At 47.1% G+C, this 17460-nt stretch overlaps 1 protein-coding gene across 2 annotated transcripts in view; it reads right to left on the bottom strand.

Annotated features, from left to right (window-relative positions):
• Positions 1–17460, bottom strand: part of ELK3 (ETS transcription factor ELK3) — a 64423-nt gene that overhangs the window by 23390 nt on the left and 23573 nt on the right. Inside the window, exons 1-2 of one of the 2 annotated variants that reach the window (XM_044994863.1) lie at positions 14816–15062; positions 13903–14111 (exon numbers count right to left, since the gene is read on the bottom strand). In XM_044994863.1, coding sequence (XP_044850798.1) covers positions 13903–14109 — 207 coding nt within the window. In that variant the 5' untranslated portion in view covers positions 14110–14111; positions 14816–15062. Of the gene's footprint in view, positions 1–13902; positions 14112–14815; positions 15063–17460 lie in introns of those variants that run through there. The other variant, XM_044994855.1, reaches the window with a different exon arrangement.

Raw genomic sequence — 17460 nt, 5'->3', positions numbered from 1 at the left:
GAATCAAATGGACGCTCATGGAGGGAGGGGGGACCAAGGACGCAAGGTATCCCATAGTTCCTGCTGTCTCCGAAAAGCGTTTGCATTCTTGGCTGAGCTCCAAATGCTTCTAGGGTCAAACACAGTGTCCGCGGTGGGTCAGGGCATAGCTCGGCAATTTACGCACCCGCCCTCCACCCCCAGAAGTGAAAGGGAAAACAATCCTCTGTTGACTCTTTTACATGTCACCCTATCTTTACTGAATGCTGCAGATAGATGCGATGCTGCAGCACTCAACACCAATATCCTTGCTCCCCCCCCCCCCCCCGCCATGGGTGGCTGACGGTACAATATGACTGATATCCATCGTCATCATCAGCCTATTGGCACATGGGGCAGTGCAAAAGGACTGGTAACCATGCCGACTAGCATCAGTGAGGTCGATCAAGGGCGCCTGCTCCTAATTTTTCCAGGTAGATGGTGCAGTATGGCTGGTAACCGTCCTCATCATAGCAACAGGGGGCTGAGCTCCATCAGCCCCCACCCTTCATGTGTAAAGAAAAGATTCAATTGCCCCTGGACTAGCAGAGGGATGCTGGGCTCCTCTCCTCCACACTCCTTAATGTCCTGTCTGGACTATCATAGCAGCTGGAGGCTGCCTTCCACTCATTTCTCACTAACAAGTCACTGTGTCTTATTCCTGCATTCTTTATTACTTCATCACACAAGTGGGGGGACAATGCTACAGTAGCCCAGGAAGGCTGGGGGAAGAACGGAATGAACAGGTGGGGTTGCTGCAGGAGCACCCCCTGTGAATAGCATACAGCTCATAATTTATGCAGGATCTGACACAGAGCAGCTGTGCTCTCTGGTTCTCTCATACAGTGGTTCTCTAGTACACTTGCCCATATTCTAGGCAGGACTGATTCTATTTTTAGATACCAAAAAGGAGGGATTGACTCAGGGAGTCATTCCCAATTTTGGCTTTTGCGCCCCTGGCTGATCTCAGCCAGGGGCACTTATGACAGCAGCAAATGGTGCAGTGCAAAAGGACTGGTAACCATGATCATCTTATTACCAATTTATGGTATGGTAGATGGTACAGTATGGCTGGTAACCATCTCTGCTGTCATGCAAAAGCAAAAGCATGCTGCTGTGTAGCGCTGCTGGACCGCCTCTGTCAGCGGCATCTAGTACACATACGGCGACAGGCACAAAAGGCAAAACAGGCTCCATGGTTGCCACGCTGTGGCGTCTGCCAGGGCAATCCAGGGAAAACGGGCTCGAAATGATTGTCTGCCGTTGCTTTCCCTGAGGAAGGGATGACTGACGACATTTACCCAGAACCACCTGAGAAAATGGTTTTTGCCCCATCAGGCACTGGGATCTCAACCCAGAATTCACAGAGACAGACTAGACTGTGTTCATTGTTCGCAAAAATGTATCTTTGCAAGGAATTCACTCCCTTTTTCCCATCACACAGCTTCGACTGTCTCCAGACCTGCCACAGCATCCCCCTCACAGAAGCTGGCAAAGATTAGGCGGCGAAAGAAAAAGACACGGGCCGAGATGTTCGTTGAACTTATGGGGTGCTCCCGAGACGAGGCGGACCAGCAGAGCCAGTGGAGGGAGACCCTCTCTCTGTACCAGCGCTCACACAGCGAACGGGAGGAGAGGTGGCATGAGGAAGACAAGCAGGCGACTCAAATGCTGCTTGGACTAATGAGGGAGCAAACGGACACGCTCCGGTGCCTTGTGCATGTTCTGCAGGACCACAGGCAGGAGGACAGAGCCCCCCTGCAGTGTATCTGCAACCGCCCTCCCCCGCCACAAAGTCCCATACCCCCCTCACCCAAAATAACCAGAAGGAGGGGCGCCAGGGGCCGTGAAAACTGTCACTGCACCCCAGCAGAGTGCTCAAATACCCAAAAGCTCTCATAGCCTACATTTTGAGAAGTCCTTTCCTTCCCGCCTCACCCAAGCCCCAGTCCCAGTTTCATCCCCTAACTGTCTAGTTGATAATAAAAAATACTTTTGTTAATTACTGTTTCCGTCATGTTCTTTTAGAGGAGACTGTGTTTGAAGGGGGGGAAGGGGGTTGGTAATTGGACAGGACAATCACCTTTACCAGGGTACAGACACGGGGGCAGGATCAGCAGCAGGTCACACACACAGTGCAGTCAGTAGGCACCCTGGTCGGTATGGGAGGTGGTTTGCAAGTTCTGTGTGGGTGGGGGGGTACGTGACTTTGTAGCGGGGGAGGGGGGTTACAGCTCTCATGCAACAGTCCCTGTCCTGGACCACAGAGCCACGCAGCAGAGGAATCTGTATCCGTCCTCCCCCGCCAAAAGGCCACATAGCCCCCGCACACAGAGTCCCAAAAAGGAGGGATGGCAGGCTCCGTTGAAACATCCAGTCCGGCACTGCAGATCGCTCTGGGAGCTGGAGCCTGTCATTCCTCGAGTTTAGAGGCGGTCTTTACATCACCGCACACCCTACCCAGCACAGTCCGCGTCCCAGTTTCAACCCTTTAACGCAAAGTCATCAATAAAGAAACCTTTGTAAAGTTACAGTGGAACATGTATTTTATTTTTAAACGTGTGTTGGAAGTGGGGGAAGCGGGGTGGACGGGGTATGTAACTGCAGATGCTAGTCAACAGTAACTTGGTAAAGAAACAGGGGCAGGTTCAGCTTCTCTGTAAAGAAACTGAACAGTCACAGGTCACGCTGCTCGCTGGTACTTGAAGAGTTCCTTGTCGCTGTGCAAGGTGCCTGCATAGGGCTTCATGAGCCAGGGCATTAGCGGGTAGGCTGGGTCCCCGACGATCACTATAGGCATCTGCACATCCCCAAGAGTTATTTTGTGGTCCGGGAAGAAACTACCTTCCTGCAGGCGTCTAAACAGACCAGAGTTCCTGAAAACACGCGCGTCATGAACTTTGCCTGGCCACCCGACGTTGATGTTGGTAAAACGTCCCCAATGGTCCACCAGTGCTTGCAGCACCATTGAAAAGTAGCCCTATTTCTCAGCAGCTGACTGTGGAAGAGGTGGACGATAAGGTGCAAGGAGTTGACAACGGCCATAACTGCAGCGGGATCCGTGCTCGCAGTGCTGTGGCGCCCGCGCTGTCACTGAGCAGAAAAGTGCACGAACAGATTGCCCGCAGGCGCTTTCAGGGAGGGAGGGAGGACATGATTGATGGTTCAATGATGACAGTTACCCAAAACCACCCTCGACACATTTTTCCCCCAGCATGCATTGGGGGGAAATCCCAGAATTCCAATGGGCAGCGGGGAGTGCGGGAACTGTGGGATAGCTTCCCACAGTGCACCGCTTCCAAAGTCGACGCTGGCCCCGTTACTGTGGACTCACACAGTCGAATTAGTGTATTTAGTGTGGATACACAAATTCGACTTCATAAGGTCGATTCCACAAATTCGACTTAAGTTGATTCGAAATAGTCTTGTAGTGTAGACATACCCTTAGTAAAAAGCAATCGATTGCAGATGGCTATAGGCACAGCAGATATGCATATTGGTATCTGTTTGTATATTTAAGCCTGCCTAAGCATGGGCGGGAGGGACTAGATGATCTCTTGAGATGCCTCCTCCCATATATTTCTGTGATTCTATCATCCCCCTTCCTTCCTCCCCTCTTCTCTTGCTGTGTCTTCCAGATCCCACTCCATCTCTTAAAAAAAAAAAAAAAATCACAGCCATCCACAGCCTCTTCCTACCTCGCTCCCTCCAGTCCCTGGCTCTCACAGAGACCTGGATCCCTTCATCTGACACTGCCTCTACAGCTGCCCTCTCTTAGGGAGGCCTCTCCTTCTCTCTCACTCCCCACCCCGGATCAGACCATGGGGAGGGTGTTGGGCTTCTCCTCTCCCATTCCTGCCACTGTCTATCTCTCCCACCTCCCCCTTCCCAATCTTTCTCTTCTTCTGAACAGCACTGCACCTGACTCTTCTCTCCTTTCCCACTCCATGCTGCTATGATCTACTGTCCACCTAACTCCTCCCATCAGCCTTCCTCTCTGATCTCAACTCCTGGATCTCCCTCTCTTCCTCTCCTGACAATCTCCCACACTCATTCTTGGTGACTTCAACTCCCATCTGAGCCCTAGCTGCATGTTTTCCTCATCATCACCTCTTCATTCCACCTGCAGCCCTAGTTCAACTCTCCCACGTACCAACAGAGCCGTTCGCTTGACTTGCTCTTCACCCTGCACTGTTCTTTTTCTGAGCTCTCTCCTGCTGAGTTCCCCCTCTTTGACCATCATCTGGCCTTTTTCTACATACCCCATGAGCCCCTGCTCTCACACCTTGTCACTCGCCCTTTCTGTGACTTGCAGTCCATCAACGTCTATGACATCTTGTCTGCTCTGAGCTCAGCCCTCTCTTCCATTGATACGGTTGTTGATTCTCTCCATACATCCCTCTCCTAGACTCTTTTTTGCCACTCTCCCATAGGCAGATAGGCCCTGCCAACCTCCAGCCCTGGCTCCCCACCCCAAACATCCACTTCCTCCACTTGTGCTCTCACGCTGCAGTGCAACTCTGGTGGAACTCTTGTGACCTGGTGACTTCCTCCACTTCAAATTGGTTCCCTCCTCCCTCAGTTCTAGCATCTTTCTAGCTAACCAATTCTAATTCTACAACTTAATTGACTCCCACATCCACAATCACAGTCCCTTTTTCACTACCTCTGACTCACTCCTCAAGCCCTCCCCTTCTGCCTCCACTGCATTCTCTGCACACGTTCTTGCTAATTTCTTCCAAGAGAAATTCCAAGTGACCTTCCCCCTTCTCCTCCTCCCCATCACAGATGCAGAAGTTTCTCACCTGCTTTCCTCCCCTAACTCCTCCACCTGCCCCAATAGCCCCATCCCATCTACTGATCTCCCTTGTGCCCCCTCTCATCCCCTACTTTACTCTTCTCTCTCCCCTCTGGCTCTTTCCCCTCACAATACAAGCATGCTTTAGTCTCTTCTATTTTTTTAAAAAGCCATCCTTGAGCCCATTGGCCTTTCCAACTACTGCCTCTCTCCTGTATCCCTTTTAGCTCTAAGCTCACTGAACGCAATCCCTGTCAGGCATTTCCCTCCTTCAATTCAATCCTCTTTGGGGCAGGGAGTGTCTTTGTTCTGTCTCCACAGCCTCTAGCACAATGGGGCCCTGGTCCACGAAGGGAGCTCCTAGGCTCTATGGTAATACAAATCATCATCATCCTCGACCCACTCCTATTCTTCTTCCACCCCCTGCACTCAACTGAAATCAAAATCTCTCATGACCTCTTCTTAGCCAGAACCAGAACTCCATCCTCATCCTTCTTAACCAGTCAGCTGCCTTCAATACAATCAACCATTCTCCTCTTCTTGAAATCCTTGTCTTCCCTTGGCTTCCATGGAACTCTCTCCTCTCCTGGTTCTCCTCCTGCTTCTCCTACCTCACTCCTTCATAGTGTCCTTCAAAGGATCCTCCTCATCCACCCCTCTTCAGTTTTCTGTAGGGATTTGTCAAGGACCTGCTCCTAACACAGCACCCGCTTGGAGAGTTGCTGGGGCTGTGCACTCTCTCAGGTCCAGTTACTCCAGTGGGATGCTCTGTAGCACTCTGGCAGCGATGGGTTCTCAGGCCGCAGGCTGAGCCCTTCTGGATACTTCTCCCCCTTTCAGAGTTCTGGGGAACACACAAACAGCTCAGTAGCCACAAAAGAAAATAAAGAAAGAAAAAGAAACACACAGGCTGTCTCAGTCAGGACGTTGGCCTCTCCCTTCAGCGAGGCCCCGGGTGGGCCACAGTCCAACTAAAAGTCCACTGGTTTTCCAGCAAAAATGATAGGAGACAGCCTCCCCTCCTCAGCCACATTCCTTTTAGGCCAGGGTGTGGGCTCTGCTTGCTACCCAGCCTCTTCCTGGGGGTTGGGAAGCTCAGCAATCAGCTCCCCTCTCAGAGCTGCTCTTACTGAGCTGACTGAGTGTCATGCTTTTAAACCCCTCTTCCATTCCTGGCACGACTTGCAGGTGCAGCAGGTTGCGGCTACTGCAGCCAGAGCAGCTCCTTAACCCCTTCTAGGCTGGTACAGGGTTTATAGACTCTCTCATTGGGTCCCCTTATCTTCTCCATCTTATCTGTGGCTAATCTCGCCAGCAAACAGAAATTCACCTACCATATCTATGCTGACTCACAGATCTACCTCTCTTCTCCAGACCTGTCTCCTTCTATCCAGTTTGAAATCTGAGCCTGTCTCTCTGACATTGCCTCATGGATGTCTAGTTGTTAGGTCAAGCTCAACATGGCTAAAACAGCGCTCTTAATATTCTCTCCCAAGCCATCCCTGCTACGGTCTCTCTCAATCACTGTGGACAAAATCACCATCCTGCCTGTTACTCAGGCCCATAACCAGGGTTTCATCTTCAAATCAGACCTCTCTCTCTAGGTCCTCATCTCCAGGCTGTGTCTAAATATTACCAATTCTTTCTACATAATATCTGTCAGACACAGCCTTTCCTATGCATCCACACAGCTAGAACTCTTGTCCAGGATCTCCTCATCTTGCATCTTGATTACTACAACATTCTTTTCTCTGGCCTGGGCCAATGTAATCTTGTCCCAGATATCCATTCAGAATGCTCCTGCAAAGATCATTTTCCTAGCCTGCCGCTTTGACCATGTCAACCTCCTGGCATCCCTCCGCTGGCTCCCCTTCTCTTTCGCATCATACATAAACCACTTATCTTCATCTTCATGTGCTTTCACTGCCTGTCCCCACACTATCTTCTCTCATTCGCTTCAAAACCTCAGCTTCTGTCTTTGATCAGCCTCTGATACCAGTCTCCATTGCTTGCTTTTAAATGTTCAAACAAGCACCTTTGAGCTTTCTCCCATGCTGCCCTCACATTTGGGAGGAACTTTTCGGTAAACATCTGCGGAGTTACCTCATTATCCTCCTTCAAATCTTTCCTTAATACTCTCCTTTTCTGAAGGGAGCATGCTCAGTTTCTCTATGGGGATGGTACATGTGCAGTCGAGTCACTGGTAGAAGCTGGGAAGGGATGGAGCATGCTTAGTGAGGATGGAAACTTCAGAGATTTTAGTTGCTAAAAGACACAGGGCTTCACTGGAAACTTACACTGGTATAGCTCTGTCTCTCACCGAGGTGAAATATCCTGAGCTATATAGTTATACTGACTTGACCCCCTGTGTGGGCAGTGCTAGTGGAGAACCCCTCTTGTCAGAGTAGATAGTATCTACATTGAAGTTCAGCAGCTGTGCCACTGGAGGGGTTTACGTGTAGACATACCCATAGATCTCTACTGAGCAAATGTGAACTGCAATTTTTCAGACGCTTACAACTTGTCCAAATTCAGGGAGATTTTCACAGAGGTGGCAAAAGGCAGAGATCCCTGCCACAAAGGCCAATCCCTTACCCAGGGCCGCCCAGAGGGGGGGGGCAAGAGGGGCAATTTGCCCCAGGCCCCGAGCCCCACGGGGGCCCCCACCAGAGTTTTTCGGGGCCCCTGGAGCGGGGTCCCTCACTCGCTCCGGGGGGCCCGGCAAACTCTTGTGCGGCCGGGCGCAGGAGCTTCTGCCGCTCCCGGTCTTCGCCGGCGGGGGGGGGGGGTCCTTCCGCTCCGGGGCGGAAGGACCCCCCGCTGGCGAATTACCGCTGAAGACGGAGCGGGACCCGCCGCCGAAACGCAGCCCGGTCTTCGGCGGTAATTCGGCGGCGGGGGGCCCTTCCGTTCCGGGACCCGCCGCCGAAGTGCCCCGAAGACCTGCGGCGGGAGCCCCCTTCCGCCGAATTACCGCCGAAGACCGGGCTGCGCTTCGGCGGCGGGTCCCGCTTCGGCGGTAATTCGGCGGCGGGTCCAGGAACGGAAGGGCCCCCCGCCGCCGAAGACCCCGGGCCCCCGGAATCCTCTGGGCGGCCCTGCCCTTACCACATTTCATGTCCCTGCTCCAAAGTACGGGGGCTCAACCACTGTTCAAAGTCATCTGAATGTTTTAACATGGTCAGAACAACATAATTTTCCCTGGTGTGATGAGGTATCCACCGCACACAGGACTGATGGGGGTTAAGATGGCCAGGTAGGCCAATTAACTCCTCAGGCTGCACTTAGAGGAGAAGCCAGGGAGCAGGGAGCTAACTGAAAGCAGACTCAGATAGGCAGGAACGGGCGGGGCCTATAAAGCCAGTAAGCTGGCAACAGAAGGAGGCTGCCGCTGGGAAAGGGTAGTAACTCCCTGAACACACTTCTCCTGCACTGTTCTGTATGTGGATTTTATACAATTCCAGCTGCAGTCCCTAACAGCACATCATGGTTACTCTCAAAGTCATGGCTGATGAAATTGCTGCCAATTGTATTTTTTTCTCAAATACTGGAATTAATTCATGTTTAAACTCAGATGAATCATTTGATGAATTTTAAGACACCTGTGTTACCTCCCCTCCCCCAAGCAAAATGGCTGAGCCAATAAAACTGCCTTCATCCAGTGAGTGGTCTTCACTTCCCTGTGACGACCAATTTTAAAAATACACCATGTAGCACTAGCTTGGCTAATGCTGCTAACATCAGCTGTGTTGGGGTGGAAGCTGCCCAAAGACAGAAAAATCCATCCACATGTGCTAGCCTCCTATCTAAATGGCTGGTGGCTTTTGTCACAAGTTGTGGAGCACTTGCATTCTCTCCGCACCCTCCTTTGCAGGACCAGCAGGGTGGAGAGTGGGCAGATACTGAAAAGCCCCTCCAGATAAAGGGATGCCAGCCTCAAGCCCTGCAGATTATGCCCAGCAGCTCCCACTCTGAACCCTCCTGCAGCCACTCCCCAGCTATGGCGCCACAGCAGATCCAGTGCTCTGGCTGGCATTGGGTATGAGTACGGAGCAGAGTCACAGAGCACACACAGCCATTAATACACCAACAAAAAGCACTAACTTCCACCAATTTATCCACCCAATCAGCCACAGTCTGGGAGAGAAGTGCAAACTGCTTCCTGTGGCTCCCTCCCCAGCTCTGGCCCTGCCCACTAGGGTTGCCAGTTTTGGTTGGCCTGGATGTATTCCTGGAGGTTTCATCACATGACCTAATCTTTAATTCTTGGAGACTCCAGGACAATCCTGGAAGATTGGCAACAGTACTGCCCATGTTTTGCAGAAGTGAACAAAGCATCCCATGTAGTCACATTTTCCCTCCGCTGGGCCCCCCAGGGGCTCTTCCCATATATTTTTCCCCTCCGTGCTGTGCAGGCTGGGAGAAGGAAACATGGGCCAGAGTAAGTATGGGGAGAAAAGGTGTTTGGTACTTGGCCCTCCCCTGGTTCATTAACATTTAATCCATTACTTACTGACCTTTCATTGTCCCCTGAAAAACTGAAATTGCTTATCCGGAAATACTAGTTCTTCAAACTCTGCAGCAGGCTACCCTGCCTCTTCTGCTCCCTGTCAGCAATCTACCTTTCCCCATTGCTTCTGAATAAGCATAACAAAACACGGTACATATCACCTGCTAATCTCTGGCTGGCCCACAGAGAGAAGTCTCTCTGCTGCTACCAGCCAGTAGAGTTACTCCTTTAATTTCAACAGCAGTAGCCCATGGTTTTGGTCTGAGATTCAAACCCTGCTGATGACTCAGGGGAGGAGGTATCACTATATCAGCATTTTGGAAGAGGCACATAGGAGGTACCCACAATTCTCCTGGAGGTGCTGAGTTAAAGCTTTTGGAAAGAGAAAATATATAGCAGACAGCAAGCAACGAAGGGAGGATGGACTGACTGAAAAGATGACAAGCTGCAAATGCCATGATGAAAGACACACGAGAGGGGAAGGGTCGCAAGTGAAGGGGCACTGTCACATAAAGAGGCATTATAGTTCACTCACTTGGAGAAAAATGGATTTGGAGAGAGACCATTACCGAGGAGAAATGATTTGTCTCTTATTTTCAAACAGCATAAATTCAGCTACTTACTGTATTAAACTAATGGCTTTATTCAGCAGAAGCCAGGCACAAATGGTTCACTCACCAGCAGGAACTCTGTGTGCATTGATCCTAGTCAAGTTTATAAACTGAGAGGCTGGAGTCAGATAATGATGTGAATTTCCCCATGCTGAGCAGGAGCCTTTTAGTACTTAGTGAGGGAGAATTCACCATGCTGAGTGGTTAGAAAATCATATCAGTCTACAATAGAATATCCTTCTGTTAATCCTTTTGTGCTTTCCAAGCCACCTTCAAAAGGTCTTAAGGAGAGAAAACTTCAATGGGCCTGACTTCTTCTCACTGAAATCCTAACATCTGTTTATCGTAGTAGTTATGGCTTTAAAATCCTACACTGAAGATGTTTCATAGCCTGTTAGAAGGAGAACTCCCTCAAAGTTCTTGTTTAAGCAACAACAAAAATATCAATCTACCAAATCCTGTTCAATACATAGAAAAGAATTTGATTTCACGTGCAGTAATGGATTTTTGGATGTTTTGTTAACTCTGCTTGCACAGCACCTAACACAAGGGGGACTCCCTGGGGGTTAGTGTAACACAAATAATAAAGGACAACTATACCTTAAGCTCAATTCGGTAATAAATTAGTCTGATTTACCCTGCCATGTGTAGCAGGCAAACCTGCCATAATCATGCTAAATTTTAGTGTTAGTCACTGCAGGGTATAATCTCATCTCATTTAGCTCCTGGAAAATCAAGATGAGAACAGACCAATAAGCATAACTATACTTTAAAAAAAAATTAAAATTAGCATTAACCCTGATTTTGCAAACATTGTATGAAACAGTAAGAATAATAAATATGAGCCCACTGCAAAAATCAAGAATTTAGTCATATAACGAATAGTGATCCTGAAATATACAATTAATAGTAATCCAAGAGTAGCTAGAAAAACAGTAGTCTAACATCCAGATAGGGGAATTGCACTAGATATTTTAATGCCTCCAGTGTTGTGCTGTGCAATAAGTCCTCCAGTAGTTTGTCTTTCTAGTATCTCATCACATAGGAGAGTTCCCCTCAAGCATTCATCCCTCTGCTATACTCAGTTTATCAAATACAAATTCTATGTTACCCTCTGTTCTCTTTATCTCCACATACTTTATTCCACTGCTGCCACATCTTACTTAACCCAGGAAAGTAGATGACTAGACTGGACACCAACTGAAAGGCCAATAAAGTACTTGCTGTAGCACTGTTTACCCCTAATGGTGACCTCATGACCTTCCCAATATACTCAAGTGGCCTGGTTTTCAGAGGTACTGAACATCTTTATCTCCCATCAACCTTATCTGAGTTGGTGAGTGCTCAGAACTCCTTAAAATCAGGCTAAAATGTGCCTATCTGATCTTAAAAGCTCTAAATAACTCCAAGTAACAATAACCAAGATGTTTCTATTCAGGATTTCATTTTGACAGAGTGGTTGAAAAACATCTTTACATGAAGCTACCCAGCAGGTATTTTGGCACATTATCAGCAGTGAGAACACTGGGCCAAATCTATGCCTACATTCTCTGTGTGAAGCTGACCTCTGGGGATGCTGACATGCACTACAGAATAGCATAGGCTGTGGCTACACTTAGCACTTCAAAGCGCTGCCGCGGCAGCGCTTTGAAGCGCTAAGTGTAGTCAAAGCGCCAGCGCTGGGAGAGAGCTCTCCCAGCGCTGTCCGTACTCCACCTCCCTGTGGGGAATAACGGACAGCGCTGGGAGCCGCGCTCCCAGCGCTGGGGCTTTGACCACACTGGCGCTTTGCAGCGCCACAATTTGCAGCGCTGGAGAGGGTGTGTTTTCACACCCTGCTGCAGCGCTGCAAATTTGTAAGTGTAGCCAAGCCCATAAATACATACCAGCTGTCAACTGGAAGGTATTCTACTCAATAAGGTCATTGAATTTCCAGCACAGATACAAGGGGCAAAATCTAAGTCGTATGCAAGTGGATGCCACATCCATAGAAATCTTTGGATCAAATCCAGCAGGGAGGTAAATGATGTAAGTTGGTAAGTACACACATATGCGTGAGTGCATGGTGTAAATGTCATAACTTGATCAATTTGCCATTTAGCTGGTGCATAATTTGATATGAGATGGGGGAATAGCAGGAAAAGCATGATAGGTAAAGCTAGGAAAGCTATAGTCATACTAGAACGAAAGGTTCTGGGATTCTGCAAATGGATGCAAAGCTCTTCTGTTCAGGCTCCACCCCAGGCCCTGCCCCCGCTCTTCCCCTGCCCCACCTCTTTCCGCCCCATTTCGCCCCCACCCTCACTCTGCCCCCTCCTGTCCCCAGCGCCTCCTGCCCACTGCTGCACAACTGATCCACGGCAGACGGGAGGCGCTGGGAGGGAGAGAGGGGGAAGAGCTCATCGGCGGGGCCACCAATGGGTGCTAAGCACCAACCAATTTTTTCCCGTGGGTGCTCCAGCCCCAGAGCACCCAGGGAGTTGGCGCCTGTGCTTGTGTTAACCCACCTATTATCAAAAGTTAGAGCCTTGCATAAAGCTTCAGCGTAAATTCTGCTGACTTATTTTATATGGTTAATTCTACCAGGATATAAGAGAGGTGGATGTGACCCTCTGGTCAGAGTGAATCAGAGGCAGAGAGAGAGAGAGAGAGAACGTGCAAGAACCCCTAGGAACAGCTAGATTTGGAGCAGGAAGCTTGGACTGAGGTTTATGCTCTGTCATTATGATGTGGGGGATCAATAAAGAGAACTCTGGGAATGGGAGTAAGTTTCACAGTCTGCAGCTTGTGCAGGCTATACCTGGAATGGGGTGAGACCACCACCTGCTCACACACGTTTTATCTTAGACAAAGCTCTGTCTTTTTGTCCTGTGTTTGTACAGTGCATAGCACAATGGGCTCCTGGTCCATGACTGGGGCTCCCAGGTGTCACACAATACAAATAACAACAACAATAATAATGCGCCTTGCTGTTAGTTGCTCTTCTTGTTGTAAGTTACACTTGTTTTGCACATCCCTAAAAATGTCAGCTTGGTGCATGTGTTTTCTAACCAAATTACAACCAATATGTAATCTAGCCTATTACTTAAATTAACACAGAGTTTGTCACAAGATGATATTACATAAAATTTAAATATTACTTAAGAAAAGGTGAGCATTAACTATTGATCAATTACATTGAAACTCCTGTGCAGTACTATTGCGTAGCCACAGGCATTCTAAACAATGTTTCAAGAGATTAATGTTCACTGCATTGCAAACCAAAGGAATTAGGGCTCAATCTATGAAGTGAATTGAAAGACACCCTGCCCTCATTGATTTCAATGGTCATTATATCATGCCCTTAATGACTTGCCATTTACTGCACACTGTCACTGACATTTCTAAACTCAAAACATTTTGTAGAAATGAAGGTGAGACTACCAAATTATTGGCCAAAAACCTCATGTGTGTTTCAATCACGTGTGTCCCTTAGTTGGCTTTGAAAATCTTAACCTCAATGTTTAAACTGTGTGTGGGGGGGGGGGGGGGGGGGGGGGGCGGGTGTGTGTGTTCACCATTTTTAAAGTTAGCATGGTGGTGAAGCCACTAATATAACTGTTATAATTACAGAATTGCTATGCTCCACATCTGATCTTCCCTGGAGAAAGTCCTAAATATGCTGTGATAACCAGTCTCTCTTTATAATAAACAGCCATTTTATTGTTGTCAACAGTTATAGAGGGTGTTGGCCAAAATTTCTCCTCCCCCCTCACTCCAGTATTGTGCAGTGGTTTACTGAGTGCCAATTAGTTGTCACTCCACCCAGAGGTGGCTGCCGGCAATGGTGCTCTTTTTATACTTTGTTTTAGGATCTTTAAGAATGAAAGCATCTACATAAAGGTAAAGTATTATTTGCATCACTGAATTAGTTTATATGGTTTTGCTTCTATTTTCTTAATCTGCTTCAGAATAACAATGTTTACCTTGTCATAATAGTAACGGAGAGCTCTGCTCAGCTTGTCATAATTCATATTAGTTTTGTTTTTTCTGAGTCCCCACAGCTTGGCCACCTCTTCTGCTTTGAGTAGCTTGAATTCCCCATCGTTGGACGTCCAACAGATCAGGTGCTCGTGTTTCTGATCCAGCAGCAATTGCAACAGGAACTGCCACAGTGTGATTGCACTCTCCATACCTACAATGGACAAAAGACAACACTGTGTGAAAGCCATTCAGTAGCACAGATTTAGGCTCTAGGTTCATCTCAACCCTAATCTTCATGTAGGATTCATTCTACATAGCTAAAAAATAGTTTGGCAAAGGAAAGTGCAAGGCACTAAAAAATCATTCTAAGCACAAAAATATAGAAGACCGGCACTCCCATGTCACAATTTTAGTTGGAACGTTCTTTTTCCCACATTATTTTTTGCTAAAACATACACACCAGAGTAAAAGGAACGTAAAACACTGTGCATGCTATTCACATAAACCCAGTGTCATTTCCAGGCCCTTAGCACTTCCCATTTCAATTTCTGTATCAACCACCGCGCTCTGGCCTCCTTGTTCCCACATTGCTCCTCTATAGTCCATACAAAATATGGCCTCTAAAAATCGTCATCCTTGCCCATCTCCCCCATAGCCACTGCATCATGTTTAAACTTAGCCTCATTTACAATGCCCTCCATAACGGCCTCTGCCTACATCATCTCACTGCATCACTGTAACCTCTCCTCCACTAATGACACCAGTCTATGCTGGTTCCTGCTCTCAGAATTCACTCCTGGGGTACTACCCTCTCTTCAGGAAAACCTCCTGATACTGCAAGAACCACAAGAAGGGAGTCAGGAATTAAATTCATTTAACTAAACATACACGCCGCTGTGAGGTGACCTGCCTTACCATAGTGACTGCGTAATCGTATTGCTGTAATCCCTCTCCTTCCTCACCAATCCTCTTTCTCTGCTGCTTTGTCACCTCCTTTGTTGCATCATGTCTGCACTTGGGCTGTCAGCTCTTTGGAGCAGGGACCATTTTATCGGCAATGTCAGGAGCCTAGCACACTTGGGAAGTGTAAAATAATTCCCCCAAAGGGATTCACCTTAAACATTCCATCAGTTACGTAAGAAGTATCTTGCCCTTCAGTATCGCAGATGGAGCTGGCAGCTAGGAGAAAAATTTCAGAAGTGCCCTAAGTCAGTTGGAAAAGTAAATCCCATTGAAACAGTGATTTAGGCATAAGGTAAATTTTTCAAAAGGGGCTGAGGGCTTGTCTATGCAGGAACATCCAGGAAAAATAAGCCAAATTAACTAAAAATGCGAATTTGAAGTGGATTAATTAAACCACATTAAACTTCTGTCTGAACACCCTCATTCATAGAATCATAGGATTGGAAGGGACCTCGAGAGGTCATCTAGTCCAGGCCCCTGCACTCATGGTAGGACTAAGTATTACCTAGACCAGGGGTTCTCAACCAGGGATCTGGGGCCTCCTGGGGGGCCGTGAGCAGGTTTCAGGGGGTCCACCAAGCATGGCTGGCATTAGACTCACAGCCTGTGGCCTTCAGCCCCAACACCCGGGGCTGAAGTCGAAGCCTGAGCAATTTAGCTTCACAGTTTCCCCTGTGGCATAGGGCCCCGGGCAATTGCTCTGCTTTCTACCCCTTAATGATGGCCCTGGCTTTTATATGGACAAAAACAGTTGTTGTGGCACAGGTGGGCCATGGAGTTTTTATAGCATGGGGGGGGGGGAGGGGTCTCAGAAAGAAAGAGCTTGAGAAACCCTGATCTAGACCATTCCTGACAAGTGTTTGTCTAACCTGCTCTTAAAAATCTCCAGTGATGGAGATTCCACAACCTCCCTAGGCAATTTATTCCAGTGCTTAACCCCACTCTGACAGTTAGGAAGTTTTTCCTTATGTCCAACCTAACCCTCCCTTGCTTCAATTTAAGCCCATTACTTCTTGTTCTATCCTTAGAGGTTAAGAATAATTCTTCTCCCTCCTCCTTGTAACAACCTTTTATGTACTTGAAAACAGTTATCATGTCCCCTCTCAGTCTTCTTTTTTCCAGACTAAACAAACTCAATTTTTTCAATCTTGCCTCACAGGTCATGTTTTCTAGATCTTTAATCATTTTTGTTGCTCTTCTTTGGACTTGCTCCAATTTGTCCACATCTTTCCTGAAATGTGGCGCCCAGAACTGGACACAATACTCCAGTTGTGGCCTAATCAGCACGAAGTACAGCGGAAAAATTACATCTCATGTCTTACTTACAACACACCTGCTATTACATCCCAGAATTAAAGTGGCCTTAAATCACTTTCAAAGTGAGTTAAAGTAACTGAATTAAGGTCACTTTAATTCTGAATAAAAGCATCATGCAGGAATTAAATACAGTTTAACTAGTCCACTTCAAATTCACACTTTCAATTAATGCATATTAATTTTCGTGGGTGTCCTTGTATAGATAGTCACTTCCTTTTATAAGATCCTGTCTTCTATTGCTTATGTAGTAACAGAAGAACTAGGACATTTCAGAGAGTCAATATTCTGATTTGCCATATGTGTGCACACATTTAAATCAAGATTCAGGATTGTTAACATTGAAGGTCAGGCTATTTTTACAATCAAAAATTCATTTTCAATTGACCTTTAAACTAGAAAATGAATAAGCAAGAATTTTCTCATTTTCAGTAATTTTGGAATTTGTCAGCATGTAAATATTACCTCTAACCATTGGTATAAGTATCAGGGCTAGTCATTCAGGCTTTTGTGACCGCTGCTCTAGGTATTCAAATAGGATAATTAGTTGATATCCCTAAATCAGGGGAAAATAGGAGTCGTAAAGCCACTAATTCAATATTTTTCCTTAGCACTTGCTTAATTGCTTGTTTAATTCTGACCTTGTTTCACATATCTGATACAGATATAAGAATCTCAGTATTATCAGGTTAATTGGATTTTTAGGTGTATCCACTGTCTACATCTAAGTCCAGCAAATGAAATTATCTCCAAAACAAAATTAGTAGGGTCTAGATCACTAAGGTTCGAATATTATTCTACGGTGCGGCCAGTGTGTTTATCAGGCTTACGGCTCTACAGTTCTGTTTGGTGTGACTGCCACAAGGTGGCACAAGGCTTCTAGCTATTCAACCATGTGAGACTGTATGTACCTGTATAAGCAGTTCACTGAACTTTAGGTATTTCTCTTCACTCATATACATCAGGGTGTTAATTAATGTTTGTTGCTTTTCACTCACTAGTAAAACAATCCACTAGGTTGAATAGCTAGTTTGTTTATCCTATGATAAACAAAATGAAACTCTGCATGTAGAATATTTAATGACAAAAATAAATAATTTATTCTTCACTAAAGTTATTTTACTGAGTCAGCTAAAGATACTGGAGAATTTAGTGAATATCTTTAGGGGGGAGGCAAAATAGAACTGGGAACTTGCTTTGGTCTAAATCATTTCAAAGCACACACACCAAAAGAGGTTTTCCAAATTTGTCCATTTTTTTATGACTGCAAAGGCCTCATTTAT

This window comes from Mauremys mutica, chromosome 1 (genome assembly GCF_020497125.1).
Source record: "Mauremys mutica isolate MM-2020 ecotype Southern chromosome 1, ASM2049712v1, whole genome shotgun sequence".
NCBI lineage: Eukaryota > Metazoa > Chordata > Testudines > Geoemydidae > Mauremys > Mauremys mutica.
The sequence above is the reverse complement of the archived record's forward strand: the minus strand, read 5'-3'. Positions and strand labels throughout refer to the sequence as shown.